Below are 14,756 nucleotides of genomic sequence, written 5' to 3' on the forward strand. Positions count from 1 at the left end.
GTAAATGAGAACTTGTTCTCAACTTGCCTGCCTGGTTAAATAAAGGTGAATAAAAAAAATAAAAAAAATAAAAAAAATGCCAGGATGAGGATCAGTAAAGAAGGGGTTCTGTATGCTGGTAGTGGACACAAGGACACGTCTGTAGATCCTAACAACAAGGCCTATATACACAGGAAGCTGGACTCCAAACTCAAAGACATGGACAAGTAGAGGAAGACCAAACCCAAAGAGAAGGAAAAGGATTATTGACCTTTTTAAATCCAATAGATAGTTTTATTTAATAGATTACTGCTGAATTATTTCAACCTGTCTGTCGGTATCTTCTATAAGTACAGCATATAAGGGTTCCTTTATAAGTACAGCATATAAGAGTACCTTCTATAAGTACAGCATATAAGGTTACCTTCTATAAGTACACAAAGTTTATTATAAACACGCATGGTCAGAAATACACAAGATCCACTAGCTGGTTTGCTACTAAACATTTTCTGACCTTTATCAATGGCTATAATTATAATATGGTTGACTATACATCTTTTGCACACTTGACTACTGAATAGTGATGGTGATTACAAATGGCTAGCCAGGGGATGGATGGTCATTGGATGGGAGGTGTTATGGTATTATAATCTGGTCCTGTACCTCTATAGATATAGTCAGGGGACAGATGGTGTTATGGTAGTTTAATCTGGTCCTGTACCTCTATAGATATAGTCAGGGGACAGATGGTGAGGGGATAGGAGGTGTTATGGTAGTTTAATCTGGTCCTGTACCTCTATAGATATAGTCAGGGGATGGATGGTATTATGGTAGTTTAATCTGGTCCTGTACCTCTATAGATATAGTCAGGGGACAGATGGTGTTATAGTATTATAATCTGGTCCTGTACCTCTATAGATATAGTCAGGGGACAGATGGTATTATGGTAGTTTAATCTGGTCCAGTACCTCTATAGATATAGTCAGGGGACAGATGGTGAGGGGATGGGAGGTGTTATGGTAGTATAATCTGGTCCTGTACCTCTATAGATATAGTCAGGGAACAGATGGTGAGGGGATGGGAGGTGTTATGGTAGTATAATCTGGTCCAGTACCTCTATAGATATAGTCAGGGGACAGATGGTGTTATGGTAGTTTAATCTGGTCCTGTACCTCTATAGATATAGTCAGGGGATGGATGGTGTTATGGTAGTTTAATCTGGTCCAGTACCTCTATAGATATAGTCAGGGGACAGATGGTATTATGGTAGTTTAATCTGGTCCAGTACCTCTATAGATATAGTCAGGGGACAGATGTTGAGGGGATGGGAGGTGTTTCCCTCCTCATACATCCCAGGAGCAAAATAAGGAAAGATCCTCTCAGTGAACCTCTCTTTGAACATGTGTATCACCGTTGAGTCTACTGCGTTCAGAAACAGCACCTTCCCTCGGTCGTAGTCCAGCTCTATAGTGATTCTCCACGGCTTCCTCTCTCTCTTCACCTCCAGGCGCGTCCGCGGGGACGTCTGGGCCCAGTACGACTCCCCGTTACACAACCCGATTACCCAGAATCCCTCAGCAGGGTTGAGGAAGATGGTGGACTTGCGTTTGATGGACTCTCGGGCGACTCCGATGTACCAGTCTCTGCTCTGGCCCACCTCTACGGTCCAGCTGTGTCTTCCGGAGGTGAATCCTGTAGCTCCCAGGACAGAGATGCGGCTAGTAAGGCGCTCGGGGTTGTCTGGCAGGAGCTTCTTTCTGCTGTACCTCACCCTGCTGAACTCCTCAGAGAAGCTGAGGTTGGACTGGGCTGTGTTGGGGTCCAGGGTTATGGGGACTGGAAGGAGGAGAAACATCTATTACTACAGAGTATGATAATTGGTATAGCAGAAGGTGTGTGTTAATTGGTAGAGCAGAAGTTGTGTGTTAATTGGTAGAGCAGAAGGAGTGTGTTAATTGGTAGAGCAGAAGGTGTGTGTTAATTGGTAGAGCAGAAGGTGTGTGTTAATTGGTAGAGCAGCATACAGATATCTTCATTTAATTTCTTGACAATGGGAATCCAAAAACATGTTTTGAATGTCTGACTGACTGACTGACTGAATGTCTGACTGAATGGTTGACTGACTGACTGAATGACTGACAATGTCTGACTGTCTGTTTGAATGTTTGACTGGATGTTTGACTGACTGACTGACTAAATGTCTGACTGACTGACTGACTGAATGTCTGACTGACTGAATGTCTGACTGAATGTCTGACTGACTGTTTGACTGAATGTCTGACTGACTGACTGACTGAATGTCTGACTGACTGTTTGACTGAATGTCTGACTGTTTCACTGAATGTCTGAATGACTGACTGAATGTCTGACTGACTGACTGAATGTCTGACTGAATGTTTGACTGACTGACTGTTTGACTGAATGTTTGACTGAATGTCTGACTGAATGTTTGACTGAATGTCTGACTGACTGACTAAATGTCTGACTGAATGTCTGACGGACTGACTGACTGAATGTCTGACTGAATGTTTGACTGAATGTCTGACTGACTGTTTGACTGAATTTCAGACTGACTGTTTGACTGAATGTCTGACTGAATGTTTGACTGAATGTCTGACTGACTGTTTGACTGAATTTCAGACTGACTGTTTGACTGAATGTCTGACTGACTGTTTGACTGAATGTCTGACTGAATGTCTGACTGACTGACTGAATGTTTGACTGACTGACTGACTGACTGACTGACTGACTGAATGTTCGACTGACTGAATGTCTGACTGACTGTCTGACTGACTGACTGAATGTTTGACTGACTGAATGTCTGACTGAATGTCTGACTGAATGTTTGACTGCACCACTGAGCTCTGTATCAACAGGTTGCACAAACATACATTTTGTTTATGTATAAGGACACTTTCTCTACCTGATCAAAATGGTAGTCTGTGGCATGGAAGATCTGGTTCTGGATACCAAAACTATCTAAATGCTTTTTGGAATTTGCAGGAATAGCTGTGAAAAAAAAAACATGTAGCCAATACTCACCCCATTGGACAATGTCTGCCATCTTCTTCCAGATTCCAAACTTGAGTGATTGCAGATGTTTGGCAGCGTCTATGAGGATTCCTCTGATACACTCTGGCTCTCTCAGGGGACCTTTGGTCCTGAAACACAATGGATTTATCATCAATAAGGTTTCAATTAAAACAGAATGTAAACAATTGTTGGCTTTATTTAGTAATAGTTGTTAGCAACAGTAGGTAAGGGATACCTAGTCCGTTGTTCAACTGAAATGTGTCTTCCCACATTTAACCCAACGCCTCTGAATCAGAGAGGTGCAGGGGTGCTGCCATAATCGACATGCACGTCTTCGGCGGCCAGGGAACAGTGGGTTAACTGCCTTGCTCAGGGGCAGAATGACAGATTTTTATGTTGTCAGCTCAGGGATTCGATTCAGCAACCTTCCGGTTACTGGCCCAACGCTTTATCCACTAGACTACATAATAGGTAGTAATACCTGTACACCGGACGTGCTACCTTGTCCCGGACATTCTGTTTTTGACCCTCTCTCTCTCTCTCTACTGCACCTGCTGTCTCGACCTCTGAATGCTGGGCAATGAAAAGCCAACTGACATTTACTCCTGAGGTACTGATGTGTTGCACCCTCTACAACCACTGTGATTATTATTTCACCCTGCTGGTCATCTATGAACGTTTGAGCATCTTGAAGAACAATCTAGCCTTAATGGGCATGTACTTTTATAATCTCCACCCGGCACAGTCAGAAGAGGACTGGCCACCCCTCAGAGCCTGGTTCCTCTCTAGGTTTCTTCCTAGGTTCCTGCCTTCTAGGATAGTTTTTCCTAGCCACCGTGCTTCTACATCTGCATTGCTTGCTGTTTGGGGTTTCTGTATAGCACTTTGTGACATCTGCTGATGTAAGAAGGGATTAATAAATACATTTGATTGATTGAATGATTGATAGTAATAGTAGGTAGTAATAGTAGGTAGTACTGGTAGGGAGAAATAGTAGGTAGTAGCATTAGTAATAGTAGGTAGCAATAGTAGTTAGTAATAGTAGGTAGTAATAGTAGGTAGAATAGTAGTTAGTAATGGTAGGTAGTAATAGTAGGTAGCAATAGTAGGTAGTAATAGTAGGTAGTAATAGTAGGTAGTAATAGTAGGTAGTAACAGTAGGTAGAATAGTAATTAGTACTGGTAGGTAGAAATAGTAGGTAGTAGCATTAGTAATATTAGGAAGTAATAGGAGGTAGCAATAGTAGTTAGTAATGGTAGGTAGTAATAGTAGTTAGTAATAGTAGGTAGAATAGTAGTTAGTACTGGTAGGTAGAATAGTAGTTAGTAATAGTAGGTAGCAATAGTAGTTAGTACTGGTAGGTAGACATAGTAGGTAGTAGTATTAGTAATATTAGGTAGTAATAGTAGGTAGCAATAGTAGTTAGTACTGGTAGGTAGAAATAGTAGGTATTAGTAATATTAGGTAGTAATTGTAGGCAGTACTAGTAGGTAGTACTAGTATGTAGTAATAGTAGTTAGTAATAGTAGGTAGAATAGTAGTTAGTACTGGTAGGTAGAATAGTAGTTAGTACTGGTAGGTAGAATAGTAGTTAGTACTGGTAGGTAGTAATAGTAGGTAGCAATAGTAGTTAGTACTGGTAGGTAGAAATAGTAGGTAGTAGTATTAGTAATATTAGGTAGTAATAGTAGGTAGCAATAGTAGTTAGTACTGGTAGGTAGAAATAGTAGGTATTAGTAATATTAGGTAGTAATAGTAGGTAGGAATAGTAGTAATAGTAGGTAGTAATGGTAGGCAGTACTAGTAGGTAGTACTAGTATGTAGTAATAGTAGGTAGTAATAGTAGTAATATGAGTTAGTGATAGTAGTAAAATGAGTTATTAATAAAAGGTAGTAATAGTATTTGGTTATAGTATGTAGTAATAGTAAGTAGTAATAGTATGAAGAAATAGTAGGTAGCAATAGTAGCAATAGTAGGTAATAACAATAGTAAATAGTAGGTAGTAATGGTAGTAATACTATGTAATAATAGAAGGAAGTAATAGTAAGTAGTAATATTGGTAGTAATAGTAGTAATAGTACTTAGTAATAGTAGGTAGTAAGTGTAGTTAGTAATAGTAGGTGGTAATAATAATTAGAAATAGTAGGTAGTGGTAGTAGGTAGTAATATTAGGTAGCAATAGTAGAGTGTAGTCATAGTAGCAGTAGGTAGTACTAGTAGTAGTAGGTAGTAACAGGATGTAGTAATAGTAGGTAGTAATAATAAGTAGTAATAGTAGTAGTAGTATGTGGTTATAGTAGGAAGTAATAGTAGAGTGTAGTCATAGTAGGCAGTAATAATAAGTAGTAATAGTAGTAGTAGTAGTAGGTGGTTATAGTAGGTAGTAATAGTAGGTAGTAGTAATATGTAGTATTGGTAAGTTGTAGTAGTAATAACAGTGTCTTGTAATAGTAAATAATAGTAGGTAATAATAAACAGTGTACTATTGTACTATACTACTGTATTGTACTATGCTACTGTACTCTATTCATTTATTTTACCTTTATTTAACTAGGCAATTCAGTTAAGAACAAATTCTTTTTTTCAATGAAGGCCTACCAGGGAACAGTGGGTTAACTGCCTTGTTCAGGGACAGAACGACAGATTTTTACCTTGTCAGCTCGGGGATTCGAGTCCAACGCTCTAACCACAAGGCTACCTGCCGCCCCTTGTACTACTAATGTACTACTGTACTATACTACTCTACTATATTACTGTACTATACTACTCTACTATATTACTGTACTATACTACTCTACTATGCTAATGTACTATACTAAAGTACTACTGTACTATACTACTCTACTATATTACTGTGCTATACTACTATACCAATGTACTACTGTACTATACTACTCTACTATATTACTGTACTATACTACTCTACAATACTAATGTACCACTGTACTATACTACTCTACTATATTACTGTACTATACTGCTCTACTATACCAATGTACTACTGTACTATACTACTCTACTATATTACTGTACTGTACTGCTCTACTATACCAATGTACTACTGTACTATACTACTCTACTATACTACTGTACTATCATAAGGTGAATGCACCAATTTGTAAGTCGCTCTGGATAAGAGCGTCTGCTAAATGACGTAAATGTAAATGTAAATGTAGGTCGTAATAGTAGTTAGTACTAGTAGGTAGTAATGATAGGCATTAGTAGTAGTAATATTAGGTGTTAATAGTAGGTAGTAATAGTAGGTGGTAGAAGTAGTAATAGTAGGTAGTAGTAGTAGTGGTAGTAATAGCATGTAGTAGTAGTAGTAGTAGTAATATTAGGTAGTTGTAGTAATATTAGGTTGTAATAGTAGGTAGAAGTAGTAGTAGTAATAGCAGGCAGTAGTATTAGTATTAATACTAGCTAGTAATAGTAGTTATAGTAGGTAGTAGCAGTAGTAGTATTAGTAGTAATATGACATAGTAATAGCAGGTATTAGGTAGTAATAATAAGTGGTGCTAGTAGTAATGGTAGGCAGTAATGGTAGTAATGGTAATTGGTAATAGTAGTAATTGTAAGTAGTAGTAGTAGGTAGTAGGTGGTAGTAGTAGTAGATAGTCGTAGTAATCGTAGTAATGGTAGATCATAATAGTATAAATATTAGTTAGTAATAGCAGTAATAGTAGTAATAATAAGCAATAATAGTAGTAATAGTAGGTCATAATAGTATTAATATTAGTTAGTAATAGTATGTAGTAATAGTAGTTAGTAATAGTAGTAATAATAGGTAGTAATAGTAGTAATAGTAGGAAATAATAGTGGTAATAGTTGGTAGTACTAGTAGTTAGTACTAGTAGTAATAGTAGTAATAGTAGTTAGTAATAGTTGGTCATAATAGTATTAATATTAGTTAGTAATAGATGGTCGTAATATTTGTTAGTAATAGTAGTAATAGTAGGCAGTGCTAGTAGTTAGTAATAGTAGTAATAGTTGGTAGTAATAGTAGTTAGTAGTAGTAGTAATAGTAGGCAATAATAATAATAGGTAGTACTATTATATTATAATAGTAGTAATGGTAGTTAGTAATAGTAGGTCATAATAGTATTAATATTAGTTAGTGATAGTATGTAGTAATAGTAGTTAGTAATAGTAGGTAGTACTAGTAGTTCATAATAGTAGTAATAGTAGGTAGTACTAGTAGTTCATAATAGTAGTAATAGTAGGTTGTACTAGTAGTTCATAATAGTAGTAATAGTAGGTATGCAATAATAGTAGGTAGTACTAGTAGTTAGTAATAGTAGTTAGTAATGGTAGTAATAGTAGGTAATAATAGTAATTTTAGTTAGTAATAGTAGGTAGTAATAGTAGTAATAGTATGTAGTAGTAGTAATAGTAGTAATGGAATGTAGTAGTAGTAATATTAGTTAGTAATAGTAGGTAGTAATACTAGCTAATAATAGTAGAAATAGCAGTAGTAGTAGTAGTAGTAGTAGTAATATCAGGTAGTAATAGCAGGTAGTAGTTTTAGGTAGTAATAATAAGTGGTGCTAGTAGTAATGGTAGGTAGTAGTAGTAGGTAGTAGGTAGTAGTAGTAGTGGTAGTAATAGTAGGTAGTTATAGTATGTTGTAATATTATGCAGTAATAGTAGTATGAAGTAATAGTAGGTAGTAGTAGTAATTGGTAATAATAGTAATTGTAGGTAGTAGCAGTAGTAGTAGGTAATAGGTAGTAATAGTACCAGTAGGTAGTAAATGTATATAGTAATATTAGGTAGTAATAGTAGTATGAAGTAATAGCAGATATTATTAATAACACTTTGCAATAGTAGGTAGTAATAGTAGTAATAGTAGTAATAGTAGGTAGTAATAGTAGTAATAGTAGGTATTAATAGTAGTAATAGTATGTAGCAATAGCAGTAATGGTATGTAGCAATAGTAGTAATATTATGTAGTAATAGTAGGTGGTAATAGTAGTACTAGTAGGTATTTATATTAAGTAGCAATGATACGTAGTAATTGTTGGTTGTAATAATTGTAGTTAGTAGTTAGTACTAGTAGGTTGTAATATTAGATAGTAATAGTAGGTCGTAGGAGCAGTAGGTAGTAGTATGTAGTAATATAATGTAGTAGTAGTAGTAGTAGTAGGTGGTAATAGTATGTATTGATAGTAGCCAGTAGTAGTAGTATGTAGTAATAGAAGGTAGCAATAGTAGAAATAGTATGTAGCAATAGTAGTAATGGTAAGTAGTAATAGTAGGTAGTAATAGTAGTCATATAAGGTAGTAATAGTAAGTGGTAATAGTAGGTAACACTAGTTCGTAATAATAGTAGGTAATGATAGGTGGTAAAAGTAGATAGTAATCGTAGGTAATACTATTAGTACTAGTATGTAGTAGTAGTAATATTAGTTAGAAATAGTAGGTGGTAATAGTAGAAATAGTATGTAGTAGTTGTAGTATGTAGCAATAGTAGTAATATTAGTTATTAGTTAGTAATAGTAGGTAGTAATAGTAGGTTGTAATAGCAGGTAGTAATAGTAGTATTAGTACTTTTAGGTAGTAATAGTAGGTGGTAATGCCAGCTAGTAATAGTAGGGCGTAATAGTAGGAAGTAGTACTAGTAGTAGTAGTAGTAATATCAGGTAGTAATAGCAGGTTGTAGTATTAGGTAGTAATAATAAGTGGTGCTAGTAGTAATGGTAGGCAGTAATAGTAGTAATTGTAGGTAGTAGTGGTAGGTGGTAGTAGTAGTAGGTAGTAGTAGTGGTGGTGGTAATAGTAATAGTAGGTAGTAATAGTATGTAGTAATATTAGGCAGTAACGGTAGTATGAAGTAATAGTAGGTAGTGATAAAAACAGGTAGTAATATTAGGTAGTAATAGCAGTAAAAGTAGGTAGTAATAGTAGGTAGTAGTGATATGTAGTAATGGTAAGTGGTAATAGTAGTAATTATAGGTAGTAGTAGTAGGTTATTAGTAGTAGTAGTAAAAGTAATATTAGGTAGTAATAATATGTAGTAATATTAGGCAGTAAAAGTAGTATGAAGAATTAGCAGGTATTATTAATAACAAGTAGTTACAGTAGGTAGTAATAGTATGTAGTAGTAATAGGTAGTAATGGTAAGTAGTAATAGTAGGTAGTATTATAAACAGGTAGTAATATTAGGTAGTACTAGAAGTAAAAGTAGGTAGTAATAGTAGGTAGTAGTAATATGTAGTAATAGTAAGTAGTAATAGTTGTAATAATAGTAACAGTAACTTGTAATAGTAGTTAATAATACTAGGTAATAATAAAATGTGGTAATAGCAGGTGGTAATTGTAGGTAGTAATAGTAGGTACAAATATTACAAATAGTAGGCCGTAATTGTAGTTAGTACTAGTAAGTAGTAATAATAGGTAGTAGTTGTAGTAATATTAGGTTTTAATAGTAGGTAGTAGTAGTAGTAGCAGTAGAAGTAGTAATAGTAGTTAGTAGTAGTAGGGAGTAGTAGGAGGTAATAATAGTAGGTTTTTATAGTAGGCAGTAATTATGGGTTGTAATAGTAGTAATAGTAGGTAGTACTAGTAGATAGTAGTAGTAGTAGTAGGTGGTGCTAGTAAGTAGTACTAGTAGTAATAGTAGGTTGTAATAGTAGGCAGTAATAGTGGGTTGTAATAGTAGGTAGTACTAGTAGGTAGTACGAGTAGGTAGTACTAGTAGTAATAGTAGGTAATAATAGTAGGTTGTAATAGTAGGTTTTACTACTAGGTAGTAGTAGCAGTAGGTAGTAATAGTAGTAATAGTAGGTAGTAGTAGCAGTAGGTATTACTAGTAGTAGGTAGTAATAGTAGTAATACTAGGTAATGCTAGTAGGTAATGATAGTAGGTGGTACAAGTAGGTAGTAATAGTTGGTAGTAATAGTAGTAATATTAGGAAGTAATAGTAGATAGTACTAGGTACTTAGTAGGCAGTAATATTAGGTCGTAATAGTAGGTTGTAATATTATGTAGTAGTAGAAGTAGTAGTAGGAGTAGTAGTAGCAGTTGGTAGTGGTAGTAGTAGTTTTTAGTAGTAGTAGTTAGTAGTAGTAGTCGTAGTAGTTAGAAGTAGTAGCAGTTGGTAGTGGTAGTAGTAGTAGTTAGTAGTGGTAGTAGTTGGTAGTGGTAGTAGTAGTTGTTAGTAATAGTAGTTAGTAGTAGTAGTTAGTAGTAGTAGAAGTTAGTGGTAGTAGTAGTTGGTAGTAGTAGTTAGTAGTAGTAGTAGTTAGTAGTAGTTGGTAGTTGTTTGTAGTAGCAGTAGTTATTAGCAGTAGTAGTAGTAGTAGTTAGTAGTAGTAGTTAGTAGTAGTTAGTAGTAGTAGTTAGTAGTAGTTAGTAGTTAGTAGTTGTTAGTAGTAGTAGTAGTAGTAGTAGTAGTTGTTAGTAGTAGTTGTTAGTAATAGTAGTAGTAGTAGTAGTTAGTAGTAGTTGGTAGTAGTAGTTAGTCATTAGTAGTAGTAGTTAGTAGTAGTAGTAGTAGTAGTAGTAGTAGTTAGTAGTAGTAGTAGTAGTGGTAGTTAGTAGTAGTAGTTAGTAGTAGTTGGTAGTCGTAGTAGTTAGTAGTAATAGCCCTATACATACCTGCTCTTTGTCTTCTTGTAGTCCTAAAGAAGTAGAGCAAAACAATGTGATGTTATTGAATAGATTTATATTAATAATAAATCCCTTTATTTATGGGGCGGCAGGTAGCCTAGTGGTTAGAGCTTTGGGCCAGTAACTGAAAGGTTGCTGGATCAAATCCCTGAGCTAACAAGGTAAAAATATGTCTTTCTGCACCTGAACAAGGCAGTTAACCCACAGTTCCCCGGTAGGCACTCATTGTAAATAAGAACTTGTTCTTAACTGACTTGCCTAGTTAAATAAAGGTTAAACATTTTGGTTTTATTAACTTAAAATGTGGAATACATATGTCAGGCAGTCTGTATGAATTTACCATTTAATTTGTTAATATATTTTGGATGAGATACCTGTAAAAACTTCACATCATCCGCTCGTATAGACGTCTCTACTTCACTGATGGTGTCTGTGAGGGCAGCGATCCTCTCCTCGATGTACTCCAACTTCATACACATCACCTGAGTTTTGTTCTCCTCTTCCTGTTTCAACTTGACCACTCTGTTCTTCTCCTCCTCCCTCAAGAACTGGTGGAATCTCTCAAACTCCTCCTTCATCTGTCGCTCCGTCTGGTCTGCCTGGCTCTACAGTTAATCGGATGGATTGATATGTATGTGTGTATGTATTTAGCTCACTAACTAATTAGACGCACGTACTAAAGTAGTCAATCTGCCCTGAGAAAAAAAGTTGTTTCCTTAAAACGCAAGTAATTTAGTAATTACCTTTAAGTAATTTTTGGTTTCTTCCCAATCCTCTTTAGTCTTGTTGAGTATTTTCAGGTGTTTCTGCAATGAATCAAGCTTGGCTGAGACCTCTATCTGAAATAATTATGTAAACAAAAACAAAAAAACATTGATCCAAAACTCTTGATCATAACATAAATAAACATTCCATTGCTTGCATAACCTAGTGCCCCCCCCAGCACACACACACATTAACACACACACACATTAACACACACACACATTAACACACACACACAATCATAAGATGAAGCTGCAGTGAATTCTGCTAATCTGCTATTTTGTGTTATTTTTTAATGCTGATCTTAACCTTTTTTTGCATCATTTCTTATGACCGAAAACAGTGATTACTAACATCGATTTGGATGAAGATTTCTACTGGGTCTTTCCGTGTGATTTTGGTTTAAGACTTTAAAACAGGTTAACGTTCACATGGCCGCAAGGCCAGATGGATAAACCAGGACGTGTACTCAGAGCATGCGCTGATCAGTTGGAAAGTGTCTTCCATGACATTTTGAACCTCTCCCTGACCCAATCTGTAGTACCTAAACGTCTCAAGCAGACCACCATAGTCCCTGTGCCCCAAGAACACCAAGGTAGCCTGTCTAAATGACTAAGCACTCACATCTGTAGCCATGAAGTGCTTTGAAAGGCTGGTCATGACTCACATTAACACCATCATCCCAGAAACCCTAGACCCACTCTATTTTGCATACCACCCCCAACAGATCCACAGATGACTCAATCTCTATTGCACTCCACACTCCCTTTCACACCTAAACAAAAGGAACTATGTAAGAATGCTATTCATTGACTACAGCTCAGCGTTCAACACCATAGTGCCGTCCAAACTCATCACTAAACTGAGGACCCTGGGACTAAACACCTCCCTCTGCAACTAGATCCTGAACTTCCTGAAGGGCCGTCCACAGCTGGTAAGGGTAGGCAACAGCACATAGGGAGGTCAGTGACCTGGGAGTGTGGTGCCAGAACAACAACCTTTCCCTCAGCAAGACAAAGGAGCTGATCGTGGACTACAGGAAATGGAGGGCCAAGCACGCCCCCATCCATATCGATGAGGCTGTAGTGGAGCAGATCGAGAGCTTCAAGTTCCTCGGTGGAAACAACATGGTCCACACACACAGTCGTAAAGAGGGCACGACAACGCCTCTTCCCCCTCAGGAGGCTGAAATATTTGGCCATAGGTCCTCAGATCCTCAAAGTTCTACAGCTGCAACATTGAGAGCATCTTGCCTGGCTGCATCACCGCCTGGTATAGCATCCGATTGGCATCCGACCGCAATGCGGTACAGAGGGTAGTTCGTATGGGCCAGTACGTCACTGGGACCGAGCTCCCTGCCATCCAGGACCTCTATACCAGGCGGTGTCAGAGGAACACCCTTCTCTCTGTGTACCGCACGACAAGCACCCCGACTATCTGCGTTGACCCCCTCAGCACCAACTCTATTGACTCATCACATATACGCTGCTGCTACTGTTTATTATCTATCCTGTTGCCTAGCCACTTTATCTCTACCAATATGTATATGTCTACCTAAGATACCTTTCCATTGAGTCACTTCCAGTCATTATTATGAGCAGCCTCCACTGATAGACACACACACACACCAGTCTAAATTGCTCTGTAATATTTCGGACATCCCGTCTCACCTTTTTCTCCAGAGCAGCCTCCTCTACAGGGCAGCACGCATGTACATTGTGTCGGTTAGAAAGCTGACAGACGACACAAATTGGCTCCTCATCGTTGTGACAGAATAGCTTCAGCTTCTCGTTGTGAAGAAGGCACCACTCCTCCACTGTGCTCTCCTCTCCCCTGGTCGTCCTCTGCTCTGTAAACATGTCGGCTGCTATCTTTAGGGCCAGGTTGATAGGAGGCCTCTCTGAGCTCGACGTGGTTCGACACACGGGGCATTCTCTGCCTCCCTTCCATTCCCACAGCTTTTTTAAACACTCCTTACAGGAGTTATGGCCACATTTCAGCAGAACGGGAAGGCTGAATACCTCACAACACACAGGACAAAGCAGGTCCTCCTTGGAGAGTGAAGCTTGGCTTGTTGGTTTTGCTGTCATTTGATTCTATATTCTGTTCCTTCAACCTTACTATCCTAGAATAAAGAGATTATATTCTAGATTCTGTTCCTGAAACCTCACCTCTCTAACTACGAAATGTTTTGTGATCTCAGTGTTGGTGGTGTAAACCTTTGTCAATGCTGACAGACTAGCTGGACTTGTTTTAGTTAAAGTTCAGAGAAAATGATTGCATGTAGAGTATCTCTTCCTCATTACTAAGTTCAATTGGTCTTTACCGTAACTTACCGTCAGGTGGAAAAGGGTTGTTGCAATACTGTCTGGAGTGGAGTGAATCATGACATGACATTTACAGTATGTCCATATTTGGGTTGTTCTTCCTGAATACCTGTCTGTAGATGGACCTGTTTTAGACAGCTTGTATCTCTCATGATTAAAGGAGTCGATAGTGTAGAGAAATCACTGTGGTCAATACAGCTTGAAGACATTGTTTTTATTTGATGATAGAAAGTATGCAGTACATGTAATATGTAGATGTAGTATGTATATGTAGTATGCAGTAGATGTAGTATGTCTGTCCACTTTGGTGGTTTCACCAAATATGTTAGAGACGTAACAGAAAGATTCTTAACAGCGAGGGGTATCATGTTATGATATTTGGTTGAAATTCCCTAAACACAATGTATTGCTAAAAGGATATATTATGTGGACCTTATTTTTTAACGGCATAAATCTGGTTGAGAGGGGCAAGGCATGGAGAAAGACAATCCGAGGTAGTTCAATTTATACCCTTGACTCTGTATCGTTATCAGCAATAACAAACAAGACATTAGACTAGCATGTCAATCATATTCATAGAGATATGAAAGAATAATACATTATTATCTGAAATTTAACACCAACTAGATAAAAGCTTAACCATGTTATCTCTAGCTACAATATTAGTATCTCTAAATGGGGTTTGTTATAAATGTAACAAAAAAACATAACAAGAATAAACACAATCATTTTCTAATTCTTATAATATTCAATATTATAATAAACATCTGGTTTTGGACGGAAAAGACCATATCGAAACGGAGGCTTAATGAAACATTTGGGATGTGTATACTGGTTCCATATAAAAACTGCAACAATGTAAGCTAGTCTTCTGAGTAAATATGTTCCTTACCCACACCGCTCGCGCACATATTGATTTTGTCCACCAACACCAGATGCGATCAGGACACGCAGGTTGAAATATCAAAACAAACTCTGAACCAACTATATTAATTTGAGAACGGTCTAAAAGCATTAAACATTCATGGCAGTTTAGCT

The 14,756-nt window shown here is 37.2% G+C and overlaps 1 protein-coding gene across 5 annotated transcripts; it reads right to left on the reverse strand.

Annotated features, from left to right (window-relative positions):
* Positions 1–242: 242 nt before the first annotated feature.
* Positions 243–13,650, reverse strand: LOC106584811 (zinc-binding protein A33). 5 transcript variants are annotated; one of them, XR_006761570.1, is made up of 8 exons: positions 13,062–13,650; positions 11,370–11,465; positions 11,001–11,231; positions 10,615–10,637; positions 3,022–3,140; positions 1,094–1,815; positions 948–1,020; positions 243–642 (listed from the first exon to the last, which is right to left on the reverse strand). XR_006761570.1 is itself a non-coding variant. In XM_014170408.2 (6 exons), the coding sequence occupies exons 1-6, from the start codon at positions 13,479–13,481 to the stop codon at positions 1,241–1,243; spliced, it is 1,464 nt and encodes a 487-aa protein (XP_014025883.1). In that variant the 5' UTR covers positions 13,482–13,650; the 3' UTR covers positions 243–1,240. The 5 variants fall into 5 exon arrangements, 1 of the variants encoding a protein (XP_014025883.1); XR_006761569.1 differs by having other exon boundaries at positions 243–1,020; XR_006761568.1 differs by having other exon boundaries at positions 948–1,815.
* Between the last annotated feature and the right edge of the window lie 1,106 nt (positions 13,651–14,756).

Source organism: Salmo salar, chromosome ssa23, assembly GCF_905237065.1.
Source record: "Salmo salar chromosome ssa23, Ssal_v3.1, whole genome shotgun sequence".
Taxonomy (NCBI): Eukaryota; Metazoa; Chordata; class Actinopteri; order Salmoniformes; family Salmonidae; genus Salmo; species Salmo salar.